We start from the raw sequence: 18366 nt of genomic DNA on the forward strand, positions 1-18366 counted from the left end.
CCGATAGTAACCATGGTTAACCTACTGTGGCCAGCAAGCAGGAGCATTACCATATGACTAACATTTAATCAATATCGCCTCGATTGCAGCTAACTAATGTAATTACCGGCTACCACGAATAACGTTAGATTTCAGTAGCAATACAACTTTCGCTAGCGTGTGGGGAGTGGCAAGATAAATCACATCATGTATGACAATATTCAAAGTAGTGTCGGTGGATAACCATATCGAAAACAAATCTTAGTAAACTATCGATACGTTTTGAGTTCGCAAAAAAGTATGACATTACAGATGGCTACAGGAAGTTTGGCGAAGTGACAAGTTTTAAGTGAAACGAAACCGATAATATCAGATGTAAAACCTTGCACAAAAGCTAACCAAAAGCATGTTATGCTAACCTGTAGGTAGCAAGGTTGGTTGATGTAAACGTTACTAACTAAAAAAAAGTTAGTTGGCTACTGACTCATATGTCAAGTTCATATGAGAACAACCTGCTTGTGCGAAAACATACAGAACAACCTGTAAATGCATTTTATGGTAATATCAGATAGATTTTCTTTAATCTGTGTAATTTACCTGTGTACTGGAGGATGGTTTAGTATGAAGTTTAGTTTGCTCTTCAATCGTAAGTTCCACTTTTTCCAGTTGCTCGCGGAGTGTCTCCCTCTGGTGAAAAGGAAAAGCAGGGTGTAACGAAGCCATAGTGAAAAGCAATGCCAGTTGCTCTAACAGTCCGGCCCCGGTCTCCATAAGCGGCCTGCAACCCTGCTCCAATCTCCCGTACTCATCCCCATCCCCACACTGAGGATTGAAGGGTAAAAACGGTGGGTCCCTAAAGGAAGAAATGGGAAGGCCATAGTTTTTGTAGTACAAGGTGGGATCCACATGGCTCAAAATGCGAAATAGTATCCCCGCACATTCCCTATTGTCAGATCCCAAGAGAGACAAGCAGACCAGCAGTTTGGACCTCACGACAGGGTCGATCACATCTGACAAAAGCCCCATATCACTTTGACTGTTTGCTCTTATCTCGCAGTCCCGAAGAACGTAAAAGTCTTTCCTTGCCAAGTCTTCTAAGCAGGATCCCAAAAAGCGGAGCTCCAGAGGCTGGCACATATGTAGCAATCCATACATGAACTCAATACGCTTAGCAGAGTTGAGATGTAAGCCAAACCATTCGAACACAGTTTCCTTGCTCAGTCGAAAAGGATATCCTTCTCCAGAACATCCGTGATGTCTCTCAGAAGCCGAAGGAGAGCCAGACCTTGGAATATGTTTAGTTTGCTCTTGCTCGTCCTCGGCCGTATCGTCGCCCTCCTCCGCCGTTCTTATGGGCAGCTTCATTTTAAGCATTATCAGCTCTGGTCGAACGATAAGGATGCGAAAAATTAAGGATCAAAATGCATTGTTTCCCCGTCGCACTCACTATTAAAGATGTCCAAACGACAAGAAACCCCCAAGATAAATGTATTTCTGGAATAGTCACAGTGACACTCGTTAGTTTAGCTGTAGCTCGCTAAAGAGTTTACCGTTTACTCAACCACTCCACTCTGCCCTGAGAAGTCCCGTCAATCATTCACTGACTCCTCCCCCATTCCGCTGTCGGCTCTAGTGACTCAGCTTGGTCCTAAACAACCCCTGTATAAGCTCACGCGGATAGCAAACAACACGTTGTAGGCTAGTAACTTTTGATTGCTCATTAACCCATAAATTATCAACATGTCAAGAAATTATTTTAAGAGGACTGCTGTTTTTTTCTCAGTGAACGCTCTAAACATTTCATCCTTTGTTTCTTTGAGGATCACATAAATATGCACTGAAATCCCTGTTCTCATGAGGCAACAGTGCCCCCATGCGGCTAAAACACGTTTACGGGTGGGGAAAGTAAAGCATATTTAATCTGGCAACGAGTAATTCCTCTGGCATTTGATACACCTTATCTTCCATATCATATTGGAAACTCCTTTAATCCCCCAGTAAAGTGTTATGTGAAGTATCATACACATATTGAGATGGCTACAGCCTTTACAGAATGAAGCAGGGTTGGACAAGATAATGTAAAATCAGTCGACTGAACCTGAGAAAAACTTGAAATGTTTTGTGGAGGTCTGATAACAGTGTAGAATAATTTTCAGTTCAGCAAAACTGAGGGATAAACAAGACTAAGGAAGAGATGGATGTCTCACTGGATCCACAGCCAACAGCTGAAAGGCTGCAGTAATGTGTCACAACACCTAGGATGAATCACTACTCATCTGAGTCCTACTTTTTATCTTCAGAGACCATTGGGTCTGCATAGGTTGCTTCTAATTCTGTGCTGTATTATCAGTCTTATTTTAAAACAGGAAACCAATGAAAACAAGTCATCATTTCCTTTTAAAATTGCTCTGACTGACTGTTGTACGTACTAACTGTACCAGGCAGTCTGCCCAAGAGCATCACATGCATCCACTCTGAGATAAAGCCAGCTATAATAAAATAAATATGATGGTTATGCTATGATCCCCTAGCAACCAAGTAAGACTGTAACAATACCAGTCATACCAATTCAAGGAGTCAATTCCTAGGGAGCATAAAAAGTATACCTTACATCACCTGAACATCATATTAGATAAGAGCATGTGCTTAAATGAATTCATTTAATTGTAGTTGAGCTCCCTCCTCTGCCCACATGCATGACACATTCTAATCAGTGCAGACAAACATTTACGTTTATTGAATCTGATGCACAAATGGTTCAATGATGGTCAGAACATTTCAATTATTTATTAAAATGACAGTGGGACAATTTTTGACAAGTGTAGTTCTGAGACCATGGCACAGGGTGTTTACTTCTACAAAACAGTATCTAAGCAACAGGCGGCAGATCCTCATAACATAAAAATCAGTCCCTCCAGGATCTTTTAATAATAATAATAATAATAATAATACACCACATTTATATATCGCTTTTCACAGTTCTTAAAGACACTTAAAGGGTTTCTTGTGATTGTTGCCATCAAAAGTGACTGAATTTGCTGTTGGGTCTTGCGTGTTTTTGCAAAAATATTGTAATAATGACAGAAATGTACAACCCGGAAATCCTAGAATTTGTGTGCAATATGTGAAATAGCAAGATTTAAAGATCCTGGAGGGACTGAGATCATGTTTCAAAACTTTTCAAAATACAATGATGCCAACCCCAAATACATGTCAACATATTAACAATGAAATGCTGCTCTGCAAACTCCTTATTGTATTTGAATAAATATCAAGGTTGATTATCCACTCTTGTCAACCTGACAATAAATAATATTTAACAGTGTGTAGGAGCATGATGTCAGGCATTCCACCCCAGTTTTGAACACATAATCAGTGTTTGTGTAGTTTCTGGAATATCTAAGTCACTGTGTAATAGGCAGACGCTCTCTTTCTACTTGTAGGAAGTTCAGGTTCTACAGATATGATACTGGACCACAAGCTTATGTTGGAATTCCAGAAGTGTGTAAGTAGGCACAATGAGTCACTTCATCCAGGCATAGGTTTTTTTAAGAAGTTTGGTGTGGTGGTCAGAGCGCATGTTTGGCACCCCGTAGACCCGGGTTCGAGTCCGGGTGGTGTGACCACGCTCTCCCTTCGCTAAAAATGGTATCAGAAGTGGGATGCCTTGCTGTGAGGTCATCGGAGGCGCACCCGTGAACATTGTGTGAGGGACCCCCAGGAAGTTGACCCTGTGTGAAGGACCCCATAGTTGGGTGAAGCACTTGTGTGTGGGGTGCTCTGGATGGGAGAAGTATGTTTGTGTATGCGTGAGGGATGCCTGTGTGCGTTAAGCGCATAGGTGCGCTTCCCGAAGGTGAGGGCAGTGTGACGATGTAATCGTCCCTACAGATGAGTATGTGCTCTGACTGCCATGCCATCGAGCCGGGGCATTAGGTGTGGCGGTCAGAGCGCATTTTTGGCACCCTGTAGACCTGGGTTCGAGTCTGGGTGGGGTGACCACGCTCTCCCTTCGCTACAGTCTGACTTTGGGCAGCGATGTTTATGGCGGTTGTAGTTGCTTGGGTCGCTGAACTTCTTTGAGCAAAATTTACAGGTGTATGGCTTGACTCCCATGTGGATGTTCTGGTGTACTCGAAGATTTGTCAGCCTGGCAAAGCTCTTCCCACAGTGATTACAAATGTGCAACGTTGTGTGGTCCTTCATGTGAGCCCGCAGCGCCCTGTCAGTTCGTAGGATTTTGCCACACATGGGACAGATGAACCTCCCCTCGAGGTCTGCGAGGTGGTTTAAAGACATGCCAAGGTGACTGCCAGAGAGGTCTCCTCTCATACTGAGGGGGTCACTGCCTGGGGGAAGATTCAGGCCAAAAACACCCACAGACTCGGGCGGTTCTTCGTGTAAGTACTGCACCGAATGATGGGCTTGACCTCTCAGTGGAGATGCTGGGTTAGTCCAGTGTGTCAAATGCCTGACATCCTGCTCCTCTTCCTCTTCATCTTCCTCTTGTTCATGTTGGAGGTCCGTGTCTTCCACGAGCTCTCCTGACTGAGCGTAATGCTTCTCAGACATAGCACTGGTCCACATATGCAGGTTCTCACATTGATGGCTACGGTCCAAACAGCTGTGTCTGCTGTCGGTAGTCTCGGCAGTAGACAGTGTGGACACAGCACAGACGTTCGCTGGTTCAGACTTGGAGCCACTTTTAGTGCTGGCATGGACACAGGCTTCAGAATTAGGCCATTCCAGCCCAGTATGAGGGGTTGGTGAAGTGCTCATGCCCTCATTTGGATCAGTAAGGGAAATACCCTCACCAGTGATCTCTGCAGAGGGACAGAGTAATATGGCTTTTAAAGATGGTTTTACATAATATGTTGGACAAAGTACCTTTTTGCTATTTCATATCCACCTTAAATGCATTCTCTTTCCTGCACCTTGGACCTCAAGATTATATTTACTCAATACTTACAGGACTATGATTCTATTGTATTTTGCAACTATTTTTTTATGAATGTTCCTACATTTACATAAATGCTGGATTTCTGTTAGTTTTTATATGTCCTGGAAAATCTCAAGCAAGAATTAAATAAATATAACATTCACATATTGCGTGTCATTCAGTGTAATACAGTGAATTGTGAGAGCAACTATATTTGCAATCAGATGCAACTTGCAGATGCAATTTCTATTTACATGATAATTTGTGGGGTCCTCTCATTTTACCTTCATGTTTGTCTTTCACTTCGTTCGGCTGCTCAGACTCCTCCAGCATTTCCTTTTTGACTGAAACAGCATCCATCCTTGTGCACTATGGAGCGAGGCAAAGCACATACTGATCATGTTTTAAGATATGATTTTCATAAAAAGAAGACCATTAATTAAAGTCACACTTGTTCATCTTTGTGTGAGGTCACCTTGTCACCTTGTCAGTAACTTCATTTTAATGGGTTAATGTGTATGAGCCTTGTATCTGAATAACAGGTTGAATTGCACACAAAACAACCGAAATTACAAAATTAGAGCATGTTCATATATTCTTACAATCTTAATATCATGCAGGAAGACGTTGACTAAAACAGATTTTTCCAGAGCATTTTTATAAATCTGTCTTAAATGTGTGTGGTTTGTTCATACCCCTTTAACAGTGGCATTTTTGGTTTCTTCACTGCCACACTGCTGGTTCCATAGGACACAAGGCTGTGATGTTTTGGGAGTTCCTATGCAGTCAACAATTACAAGAGTTAAAATCAATTACACAAGTTAAAATCAACTTCACACTCAGGACCTATGGCATAGCAAGATATGACTACTGAGGAGTCCATTATCACTTGGGTTTTTTTAACCCCAGTTCTTTGGGATTATATGAGTTACCTCACATATGGGAATGCACCTTGCACCAATCACAAAAGCTCCAATGACATTAAGTCTGTCTCTTATGTGGAAATTAGCATCCTTCAGAGAGATTGATGTGAGCTAATCATTTCTCCAAATTGAACGTGACAGAACATCATGTGTTCTTTTCTTCTCAGATAGCTGTTTAAACCCCTTAGAACCCATGACAGGCCAAAGCAGGCCATCTTTCTTTGGAGTACTGAAGTAACAAGAGTAATAGCAATGATTGTTATAATTATGTGGGACACTCGCACCCTGGTTTAAAAGGGAATACATTTCCACTTGGGGAGCTGAGGCTTCTTTGCTGGAGGCGCCGCAGCCCAGGATGAATACTTTCCCCCACGGTTATGCAGGACCATGGATTGTCCTTTTGCTGTTGCATAAATACCTAGCCTAGTGTAAGTGCAGTCGGATTCTCCTAGCTATTGTCTTCTCCTAAGCCCTTATGAATGATCCTCCTCATTTTTCATTGACCTCATGATGTTTTCCAACGAGGTCAAGGAAAAGTGGTTAGCAAAGGACATAGGACGTCATTTGTTGACTATCCGACCGTAGACTTGTGGTTGCGCACGCGCGGAGGCGTATTTCCATATAAGCGAATATTTGAAAAATAACCTAGGGAGAGAGACCCTGCTGGAAGGTCAACAATGCTGGTTTCATGTTGAGAGAAAATGTGCTCACAATTGCCAAATGTGCTCACGATGGCCAAAAGCTAGGCGAAATAACCACAGACCAGCATGTCTTCTTTTTGACCTCTTAGTGGCGCACAGTCTGTGGATAATTTCCAGGGGTGCTCAAAATGTACCTAGCCATGAGTGATGAGGGTCATTTCAAGACGATACGTATCGTTAATATCGTATATGCATAGCCTAGCGGTCATGACCCCAGGACCACATCAAGAGCATGTGGATATTAGGTGGCTCACTAAGTGAGCATGCTTCGCATTATACAGCGGTTATAATTAATAGCTAATGGTTATAATAGCATTGGACAAGCCGTTGTTTACTCAAGGCCAAACAAAGCTTTATTCCATGCCTCTGCTTCGTGTGATATCCCTCCACTTTCCCAACGTAAAACCAGCGTGATCCAGCAACAAGCAGCTTACACCAGCAAAGCAGATACAGCGGTCTGGACTGTGCTGTTTTTGTCAGCCGAGGGATGGGGGACAAAAGAGAGGGGGGGAGAGATTACTGTCAACATACACATCACCGTAACCTACCCTGGTTTCTGAATAGTTTCCTCTCAGCCTGTACACGACCAGTATTTTCGTGTGGTCCAGCATCAAAATCTTGTGTTGCAAATCCACGTTCATTTCCAAAAGATCTGTCCTCTTCCGTAGACTGTAACTTTCCTCTTGCAGAGCCCTTCTCGGAGCGGCACATCGACAACTCAGCACGTAAAGTAGCAACTTCCAGGTCAATGATCTCACATATTTCTGTCACTGCTGCTTCCACAAACACCTGAAGTATCGACGAAATTCTACCGCTAAACTGAGACTCAGATCGTGTGATCATGATGCACGAGCCCACTTAAGGTTGTTGTTGACTCAGATTTGTCCACTACCTGGTCGATTTTTCTTACTCCTGATTTTAGGTGAAAACAACTGGACAACTGGACATAAACTACACATCGCCACCTATGGCTATGGAAGACGAATTACTAGAAGGTTTAGAAGGTTTTTTACATTGTATTACCAAGAAGTCTATTCCAGTGCGATAGACGGCGCTATAGTATTACACTATAAGTTGTGCCTTTACCTCCGGCCAGGAAGAAATAATAATAAAAAAACATTCCAGGATTAACAGTGTCAGGCTGATTATCCCGAATGCATATGCCGCACAAAATGATTACGCCGTCTAAACCACACTTTAGGGGTAAAATTTATTCTCTATTAGAGGACTTGTTGGCAGCTGCAGTGACAGAGATCTGCGAGCTATTTGATAATGAATTTGCTAGTTTACGTGCTGAATGTCCAAGATGCAAGCACTCAAGGGAAGTCGAAAGGAGAACACAGTCGACACCACATCGTAACAGTTCTTCTAAGAATGTGCAGCGGTTCACTACTAAAGACAATGATCCACCGAGAGGTATCAGTCGAGGAGAAGTTGAACGGGATAAAGATGGAGACGTGGGTAAGTTATCACCAACCCCCGTTGCAAGGAATGTCATTGCAATTCCTAAAGGCATTAGGCCTATTTCAGATAAAACTGCTTTGTTGTGTGGTGTTATGTATTCTTTTTCGCACCTGTTTCCTGAGTCGAAAACAACTTATTTGATACTCTGGCCTGTACCTGTATTTTTGGTAATAATTTGGAGGAATGAAGGTCTCGGTTTCTTTATGGGTAGTACTGAAATGTACATTAAGGACAATTAAAGATGAATACATATTTTGAATTACTTGTATTTTGAAATGTAGGCCTATATATAGGGTTGTCAGGAACTCATCACTCCATACCTCAGTGCAGCCAGAGGGACATCAGCGCTAGCAACGAAGAATCCGAACATGCCAGTCAAGATATGGTATACGTTACGAATAAACACACCACACAGACGCACTGTAAGTATTTTTAAAGAATTTGATATGCCCAAAACACAGAGTCTGTTTGATTTTGTGTATTCCTCTTCAGGGTACAAAGATGGAATTGGTGTCTGTGAAACAGGAAGTCATTGAAGAGTTTGAACTTCAGAGAGAAGAGCAGGATGAACAAGAAGGTAAAAAACTGCAGCATGTTGTAATTCACCATATCATGTTTCTCATACAAAAATGAGAAAAAAATGCTTTCACATCATGACCTCACCAACTTTGTCGCCAAAGACAAGAGTTATTATACTAGCAAGCCTTTTATCAGTGCCCACTGTGCTGTTGTTATTGTTTGTAAGGTTTTTGCATGATTTTATCAGAAGTTAGATTGATAGTTTTGATCAAAACTCCTTATTGCTGTTTTCACTGACTTATATTGATTCAATGTCATCTTAATTCCTCCTTTACAGAAATTACTAGTTCAGATATTGCCCTGCCTGATCCTAATCTGGATTTGAGCACATCACTGTCCCCCCATACAGGACTAGAATGGGCCCCTCCTGAAACATTTACCCATTCAGACACCAACTGTGACCCTAAGATTGAGTCAGAGACTGGCCATTCCAGTTCTACAAACAGAGACGAAGGAAGTGAAAACAGCGGACAGGACATTGTAGACTATTACCACGAACAGCAGAGCACGTGGAACAGTGACATGGCAGCTGGTTTATACCAAGCACCCCAGTCAAATCCCATGCAACACAGAGACTGTAGTAGAGTTGGACACGAAGAGGTACAGAGAGAGGAAGTGGAGCTTGGGAATGCACACTTCACACACTGGACAGCGTCTCCACTAAGGAGTCAGTCATATCTGCACAGGCAGTGGTCCAGACACAGAAAATCACCTGGGTCTGTGAGTGTCTTCAATATGAGTCTCTCAGGCGCTGTGTCCTTAGACATGAGGGCAGGCGGTTCTGGGAATCAACTTAACATGTCCTTTACAGCAGACCAGGAAAAGAGATTCACCTGTCTGTTATGTGGTAAGAGACTCCTGTCCGAGCAGACCCTGAAATCTCACCAGAAGATTCACACAGGATTTGCACCACATCAGTGCAACCAGTGCGGCAAGAGGTTTTCTAGACTCGAGAACCTCAAAGTGCACCAGAACATCCACACAGGACTCAAACCATACACCTGCAAATTCTGTCTGAAGAAATTCAACGCTCCAAGCAACTTCAACCGACATAAACGTGCTTGTCTGAAGAGAAAGCTAGCCCAATTCAGTTCACAGTAGTCGGAATTCGTTTACGTTGGTGTTAGGCTCAGGTTTAATGTGTTGTAACGTGTCTTTGTGTGGTGTGAAGTTCAGGTGTAGAGACAGAATAATGTTGTAGATTTGAACACTCATTACTTAGTTAAATTTCAAACATGTATTTAGCAAACCATTTTATTCACTCTATAGCAACAGATAACTTAAACACAGCCTAGTCAGAATGTGTTCTGGGACAGGGACATTCTTAGGGCATTCCCTCACCTTCATGACCGACCCAGTAACCAGACAAGTGGGTCACTCTGTGTATCTCACCTACGGAGAATTATTCCATACTTGAGTCAGGCCTTTTTACTCTCTTACACTTTTCTTGACATGCAATGTCACTGATTGGATGTTGGAAGAAATGTGTTCGATATTATTATAGATAACCTTTTGCTGTAGTAATGTGGTAACACTTGATCCTTGTTGTTGGGTGGTGGTGGTCATATTAGGTCAAATTTTAGCAAGTAAGAGTAAGACCATTTTTATGCTAAAGGTATTGTGCATGTTCCTTCAAAAGTGTACACATAGTCATGGTGTACTTCTGTTATGCTGAAGCTGTGCATAATTAGGAGACAAATATCCAGATGCTATGATGTGTGTTCTGCCTTAATATATCATACTGACAGCTTATTATACATTCCTTTAAGAGGATGTACTGTACATCATGGCACAATTAGAAACAGTGGTCATTTTGTCCTCATGAAATTCAGGAACAGTAGTTTGCACTGATTACATACACCATCATGTGTACAATGATCGTCTTACCACACCTGATAGTCCAGTTTCTTATCTCCTCAACTGATTAATTGTGATAAATTATGTGACGTGTATACTCAACATTGCTGCAGTAAGTCTTTAAAAGAGAAGGTGTCCTGTGTTACTGGACTACCAAACATTTGTCTTTCATTTAGTCATCTTTGTCTTTGATTGTGTTTTATTTTTTGTCAAAAACTGAATATCAAATATGTTTTTGGGAAGGGCTGAGAAATGAATCAAGTGTTAGGTTCATATATATGGGTACAATTGTGTTTTTTAAGTTATGTAGGGTTATGTTGTTCCAAAAACGTCCTGTAGAGGGCATTGCAGAACCCTTCCTCGTGGTAGCTACGGAGGTGACTGCATGTGTTTTTCCTAGAGGTGGCAGGGCAAATTTGTGTTGATGATTGATGATCTTCCTATTAAGACTCTGTATTTGTGAAATGATTATAAATAGGCAGGTACTCTTATATATTATATTCCATGTCTAATTTCTGTAAATGACTTTGACAACTATTTATGTGGACTTTCCAGTGTCTTCTCAAATACCCACACAAACCTCAATGCAAATACACTGTAATTACAGGCTAATTTTACAAACCTGAAAAATGATTAAATACAACCGACAGTGCAGCAGTCTACAAAAAAAAAAAACATTACACACCACAGACATGTATTAATCCTGACTGACCAAAGGTGACAGGACCTTTTTTCTATATCACTGCATGTCCACTTGGCCACATAATATTCTGACGCACGTCAGCGAGACAGTTTGTGCTTCGTCCACTCCACACAGTGAAAGTCTCCGTAGAGGTTGAACATTTTCTTGTGGTAGATTGGATCCAAAATAGATGGGTTAATTTGGGGTTTGTAGCAGCTGGTGAATGCGCGTGTGGGCGGGGAGGCTGACTGACGTTTCGGTGTTCGGACTCGTGGAAATCAAATTTTTGGTGTGGCGCAGAACAACGTTGCACCGTCTCAGACAGCAGTGAAAAGAAAATTAAAAGTGTATGAATAGTCTTGCATGTCTTGGTAAAGCCTTGGGTAAATTATCACTATAACTATATTGGCTGAAGAAATCCTGCTTCATTTTAGGAGGTCAAAAGACAGATGCTACAAAGCAACGTGCTTTTCCGGGGAAAGAAAACATGCACACACATTGTTACAGATGCTGGATGACAAAAGCTGATTAGAATTGAAAAGAGAGTATTTCATACCAAGGTAAACGTGTTAAGACGTGTTGTACTAAATGAACATGAGAGCTTTTGCAGTGTGAGGATAGTCTTCTTTTTTGCTTTATTTGTGAAAGAGCAGCCTTAATGATTTATGTAGCGTTGTAGATGAACAAAACCCATCATTTGAATAAACCATAGCTGGTAAGGATTGTCTTACTGGAAACATCCATACCCTGATGAGCGGTTTGCATGATAACTTTTTGTCTGAGGCATTGAGTGCATGAGACGATACACAACCTGCAGAAAGCCCCATTTTCCATAAACACTGGTAATATAAAATAAAGATAGGGGTCTGGTTCATCTAATGTGGAAAAAAAGCAAACGAGCAAAACAAAAACAAGCAGCTGAAACTGGTTTAGACAACTAAGGATAAATGACAGCTTAATTGTAGATTTCTTCTGTAATTCGTATGAGTTATATATTTTGCTTCGTGGGTATGTGTGTTGAAAAAAATCCCGATGTTTATGTCCCAGTGTTAATTATCCAGGGGCGTCCAAGTATTCACAGGTGGAAATCGACGCGGTTCCATGACGTCTACGTCACGAATCACTACAGTATAAGTACTTGCAGACTGAACGTTATGCTCACATACAGCGTACACTCCCTCTAGTGGTAACAACTTCATTTTCATTTGGAATTTTGAATTGAGGTAAGACTGGACATTTTCATTGCATGTTTCACGCTCTAATTAATAAAAGTGTATCTATCTATCTAAATAGAAATACCTTACGTGAAATTGCAAATATAATGACTGATCATATATGATAATATATTCTAATTGTGCATTTATATATAGTTGTTGTCCTGGTGAAATCTTTAACTGAAATTTGTATAACTTCAAATGGATTATGAGTTTGCATGTACAACAGGTGAAATCAAAGTTATTAAAATGTTATAAAACCATTATTTATTAACACATGATAGGACAAAGTTGGCATCTCTTTCGTAAATAGCGAAGTAAGTTAGTAGTGGAACAGAAATGTAGACATCGACATGTTATCGTGGAAAATAAGCAAGACATCCTCAGAGGTTTGAGCGAGTTTAAGTTGATTATTACAAGATCAAGATCAGCTGGTGTAGCCAACTGAGGTGTAAGCTAAATGCTATTAGCACCCAAACTTCCACCTGGTGGCAAGAGTGATGGAACTCTACAGACACCTGTTCGAACTATCCACATGAAACGGTCTGTTTTCTACAGGAAAAACAGTATGAAAAGCTACATTGGCAGATTAATACAACGGTATAAACGTATTCCCCCAGTTTCAAAATCCAGTTAACTTTTCAATATTTAATCTGCAAATGTTTACGTGTAGTGCCTACCAGCTAAAAAAAAAAATGTTTCACTCTCAAACTCTCATGTTACCCTCCGAGGCAAGCCAGACACAATGTCTGCAGTGTCCAACAAAGTTTTTCTAGTGGTTTAGGGTCAAAAGAGCACTGCCTGAAATATTTTCAGGAGAAAAATTACATGTTCTTCGAAAGGCAGGATAAAGCCTTGACACTATCATCTTCATTTGCGTATAATGCTCCACTATACCATGGCTACTTAGAAGCTCTTGAACTGATCCAAGTATGGGATAGTAGTATATCCAACATTTTAAGAATGTGTAGTAGGCAACGAAAGACATTTAGTTTACTGGCAGTCCAGTGACCAGAATGGAGAGCTGTAATTTGCTGATTGCAAGCTACTGTAACAGCTTTGTGTTTGTCCTTGTGTGGCACAAGATCCGTCACTGGACTGCTGCAGGGTAGCTTATCATGTACTGGCGTTTGGCTGCTTGTTACCCAGGGAAACATCTGGGATGGATGTGGCTCAGGTCTGGTGTGGGTCCATCTTACACACGTGCAGAAATGGTAGACATCTATTTCATAAAGAAGACAGTGAACGATGCTCTCTGTTTACATTCCTCGCTGATCCAGCAGAAGTTGTTTCTTTTGTTATACAACAGCAGATTTTTGTCAACAGTAATTACGTTGGCCCTGTCTGTTCTTTTTCATAGTTTCATCTCTAGTCCCCTGCTGCTTCGCATATTGAAGATGTTTAGAAGGGAACCCCCCTGTGCGGGAACATTAACTCCTTCGAGCAGCATCAAGAGATGGAGGCCAGATTGAGTTTGTATGTTTCTCATCTTCAGGGACCCCAAACTGCCAGAGAACATGGTGGAAGATAGTTCTGAGGGTATTGTGAAACTTTCAGACCAGTGTGTCGCAGATTATTCTCTTGTGGCATTTTGTGCCTGTAGGAAGAATGTGGAACAATTTGACCTACCACAGTTCATAGCTATTCCACAGTCTTGAAAAGCCTTTGGTATTGGTAGCTTCAAACTGTCAATGTAATGGGTGCAGAGGTGTTTATAGTGTCACCTTGTGACCTTAGGAAAAAAGTTGGCTGCTTAAGTGTACTGACCACAGCCTTAGACTACATCAATGAATGAATCACTCAAAACCTGGCAACTGAATCAGGCTATCGGCTCTTGTTTACCTCACTACTGATACATGCTGAAGTGTTTGCTCCGCGCTCTATTAAGGCCCATTTAGGGGGAATTGGGTGCACTGGAGTTGAGCGAAGCTAATAAGAACAAGTGAAGGATGCTAATTGGGCTGCACGGCTAACTGCATGAGTAGGGGCCTCTCCTCTGCTCCGAAATCCGGGAATTTCAGGTTCACAGACCAGCGATGAGGTGCTGTAAATTGCCTGGGTAATTAGCAATCCAATTCCAAGGGACCGGATCTTGCGAGCTTTGCATTCTTGATGCGATGTGCTGCCAAACAGGGAAATAAACTAATGGCTCGGTACATTGTGTATGTGATCAAGTATTAGCCTAATTGCTCTTATTCTAAGTGGAACATCACAGTTCATAGGCTTATTTCTAAATGCAGAAGTGGCTCTTAGTTTCTTAGCTACTTTCTGTCAAACTTTAAGTCAGAATGATAGGTTGTGTTTGCACGTCTCACTGTGTGTTTGGTATGTTTTGTTCCAAACAGCCCAGTTTTTGAAAGCCCTAGGCCCATGTCTATTTTGGTGTCGTCTTGAATAGGTGACCAAACAAAACCACATAATGGCCAGTGCATTTTTCACTGTGTGTAAATGGGAATATTTTATTTGAGCGATTAAGCGATGTTTACATTTAGCGAAAGATTAATCTGTCGCGATAGCCTGAATAATATATAATACGACTTCATTTATAAATGAATCATTCATTTTGAGAAAAGATAACTATAAATCTTTGCTGTAAGACATGGATTTGGATGGATTGCAAAAAAAATTGAAAAGAAAAGCAAAATCCTTTAAGAACATGAAAGGCACTATTATACCACACAACATCTGGTGAGAAATGTTCTAGAGGGTGCCTGGCTCCCCACAGCGAACCAAACCACCAACCTCACTCCCAATAGCGGGCTTCAACCTGGCCAGGAAATCCCACCACGTGCACATGTAAGACAAGCAAACACTTCCCTTTGAGTCATCAGCATGGAGGTATAGTGTATGTAGGTTAGACGAGAACTCTAAGGATCTCTGAGGATCTGGGCTGGGTTCGATTGAGCTGTGATATGTATGTTCCCCAAAGGCACAGAACAGGGACTGTAGCCACAGATATTTGGATTTTATAAAACAATTGGGTTCTAGCGCGTAATTTAGCTGTTTCTGATTGGACGAGAGACGTTCCATGCTATAGGTTATTCTTCAACATACCTACAGTTACGGGACTTTTCACAGCTAAAAATAAATCACTCCGCGATGAAACATTCGCATTGATGATAACCGTTAATTCAAAGTTTTTAAAATTCCAAACCAAGACGTTGACAATGGAACTATTTTTTTGTTGCGGAGAAACAATGGCGAAATAAACCATTTTTAATCAATAACTTTGTGTTGAAATGTTAATTTGTTGACTGTAGAATTGTTTTATAAAAGCAATTTAGCACTCGTGGGAGTGGGGTAGGTAAGGGATAATCCCACGGGTGTTGTTGCTTACGCCACTCGGCCTGGCGGCCTCGGTGGCTACGGCCGAACACCACCCGTGGGATTATCCCTTACCTACCCCACTCCCACTCGTGCTATATTGCTTAAATATGGGTACTGATGATTTCACCAACCCTACATCATCATCATGTGGTTTGGCAATTGTCTGTATTTCCTGGCAATAATGTGTCTTTGATGTAAAATCTGTAAGATATAACAACAGTATCTCATTTTGAAACAAGAGAAATATTTGACAGAAGTGGACACAAAACGCCTTGACCTATTGTACTGGTTTATTATACATTATAAAACAATTAGGTTCTAGCGCGTAATTTAGCTGTTTCTGATTGGACGAGAGACGTTCCATGCTATAGGTTATTCTTCAACATACCTACAGTTACGGGACTTTTCACAGCTAAAAATGAATCACTCCGCGATGAAACATTCGCATTGATGATAACCGTTAATTCAAAGTTTTTAAAATTCCAAACCAAGACGTTGACAATGGAACTATTTTTTGTTGCGGAGAAACAATGGCGAAATAAACCATTTTTAATCAATAACTTTGTGTTGAAATGTTAATTTGTTGACTGTAGAATTGTTTTATAAAAGCAATATAGCACTCGTGGGAGTGGGGTAGGTAAGGGATAATCCCACGGGTGTTGTTGCCTACGCCACTCGGCCTGGCGGCCTCGGTGGCTACGGCCGAACACCACCCGTGGGATTATCCCTTACCTACCCCACTCCCACTCGTGCTATATTGCTTAAGTATATGTCAGTAGCAGCATGAATCTTTACACATCTACTGTATATTCTTGTATTCTCACTAGTTTCTCAAACTGTATGTCAGTATAAACTGTATCTGTAAGTGTCAATGTTATAAACTTATGGTACTTTAACAAACAATGAAGATCATAATATAACTTGCCTGTGATGAATCAGAGGCGAGGTTAAACAATTCTGCAACACATGTGTTCTAACTATCTGTTCACTATTTCCTCAGGACAGAATTTCAGTTGGAATGTTATCCATTTCTCACATGGTGTTTGCTGTTCAAATACAGTCACTGGGTAGTTATGGGAGGGTACTTGTCCCCAAGAACCCGGTCAACAAGTGGTTAAGGTGATCATGGAGTTCTCACGTCCTAGGGATTGCCTTATGACCTCTACAGGAACCGGTAGTTAAAAGCCTGTAGCCCTTTTACTACTTCATTTTACGAGACTTGCTTCTCACAAGGTGATAGATGGCTGTAATATACTGACATGTCATCCATGCTCACCAGTATGACCTATGGTGAAGATGCTATTACTTAGACCAGTGCATTCTGTGCAGAATCAAAAATCATAAAAAAAATATGCAAGAATGCCAAAATATGCGATTTTCAGTATTTATTTTTGTTGTTCTTTTGAGGTAGGGAGGGGGGGTTGGTGTTGGCAAGATGGAGAATGTGTGATGTATCAATACAGAGCCCCAGTGTACAACACTGTTAGAATAAGCGAACAAAATCAATCAATACAAAATGTACTCCTAGACTTTTCATAAGCAGATGTGAAAATCTGGGGTCACAATCCACTGGCATCAGTCTGTAAATTATATATTAGAATATGGACAGAAAGTAGACTAGTAGTAGAAGTAGTAGTAGTAGAAGAATATATACTGAATATAGAATATATACTGTACACACACACACACAAATGCACACACACATGCACACACAAATGCACACTCACACACAAGCACAAATGCGAACACACACACACACACAAATGCACAAAGGGATATGTGTCTGTGATGTCCTGCTGTCCTCCACATATTGTTGGCCAACATGCCATGTTTTTTTTGTGTTGTGCCCTCCAGCTTTCTGCTTACATTGTTATTTTCCTTGGCTCCAGCCTGTGGTTGGTAAGGCGATGTTGTTTGGCTACATGAAAGCTTGTAGATTCCACTGAAGCATGGCAAAAAAACAAGACCACACGGTGTTATGGTACGACGCAAAACGTCCCTCTTACCAAGAACACTTTTTACAAGGTTGAATAAAAGTGGATTGTTGGGTCTTGCAAACTAGAAGAACCTCCTTTTTTCCTCCTCCAAGGGAGACAGAAGCAATATTCTGTCACATTCAATTTTATTCATGTCGTTTTATGTATATTATATTCAGCACTGACGCACATGTCTGTCGAAACAAAGTAACACATCAGACAGTCCAGGCAGAATTGTTTGAGAAGTGATTCACTTGGCATCCGTGTGTGATGGGTCGGTTACACCACCACCGGCCACAGAATGAGCCCTTTGTGGGGACCGTAGCAATCGATGCGTCAACAGTCAAATTAAATCCATTTGATACGTTGTGAAGGTCCGTTCCGGTGCTCTAAGGTCCGGCTGACATTTCGCATGATTTAACCTGGAAAATGTTACGTGGTTGGGGTTTACAAACGACAGAGAGTTGGCATAATCCCTCAACTGAATGTTTCTCTGGCTCATGGCCACATACTGACACTCCACCTGTTTTCACCTCACCTCTGCTTGGTGGCCATAACCAATATATTCCATCACTGTAGCAATACCATGTAGTGACAAACAGTCTAAACTGTTCCATGTACATTGCCGTAAAAGCAATTTTGCGAATGGAGGTTACAAAAGTGAGCCCGACAATAATTTGTGGTTTTATTTCTTCACTAGATTGCAACCTCTGACAACACTTGCA

The 18366-nt window shown here is 41.3% G+C and overlaps 3 protein-coding genes across 3 annotated transcripts in view; 1 reads left to right on the forward strand and 2 right to left on the reverse strand.

Moving 5' to 3' along the window:
• Positions 1 to 1491, reverse strand: part of LOC308378536 (zinc finger CCHC domain-containing protein 2-like) — a 40985-nt gene extending 39494 nt beyond the window's left edge. The window contains exon 1 of the mRNA XM_080855477.1: positions 577 to 1491. Within this exon, the coding sequence (XP_080711603.1) occupies positions 577 to 1353 (777 nt within the window). The 5' untranslated portion in view covers positions 1354 to 1491. The remainder of the gene's footprint in view (positions 1 to 576) is intronic.
• Positions 1492 to 3630: 2139 nt separating this feature from the next.
• Positions 3631 to 7385, reverse strand: LOC308378537 (uncharacterized protein; the record flags this gene model as incomplete). The annotated part of the gene is made up of 5 exons (XM_080855478.1): positions 3631 to 3649; positions 4007 to 4802; positions 5203 to 5287; positions 5614 to 5696; positions 7091 to 7385. 5 exons carry the CDS (start codon positions 7383 to 7385, stop codon positions 3631 to 3633), a joined length of 1278 nt encoding a protein of 425 aa, XP_080711604.1.
• Positions 7386 to 7719: 334 nt separating this feature from the next.
• On the forward strand, positions 7720 to 10848 carry LOC308378110 (uncharacterized protein). The gene is made up of 4 exons (XM_080854928.1): positions 7720 to 8003; positions 8288 to 8391; positions 8499 to 8583; positions 8863 to 10848. The coding sequence occupies exons 2-4, from the start codon at positions 8389 to 8391 to the stop codon at positions 9684 to 9686; spliced, it is 912 nt and encodes a 303-aa protein (XP_080711054.1). The 5' UTR covers positions 7720 to 8003; positions 8288 to 8388; the 3' UTR covers positions 9687 to 10848.
• Positions 10849 to 18366: the final 7518 nt, after the last annotated feature.

The sequence above is a fragment of the Sprattus sprattus genome, assembly GCF_963457725.1.
Source record: "Sprattus sprattus genome assembly, chromosome: 17".
Taxonomy (NCBI): domain Eukaryota; kingdom Metazoa; phylum Chordata; class Actinopteri; order Clupeiformes; family Clupeidae; genus Sprattus; species Sprattus sprattus.

Bases quoted from the DNA above. Each gene is read 5' to 3' on its own strand.
- LOC308378110 (XM_080854928.1), top strand. The intron at 8,584-8,862 runs GTAAAAAACTGC...CCTCCTTTACAG, and splicing joins AGAGCAGGATGAACAAGAAG to AAATTACTAGTTCAGATATT.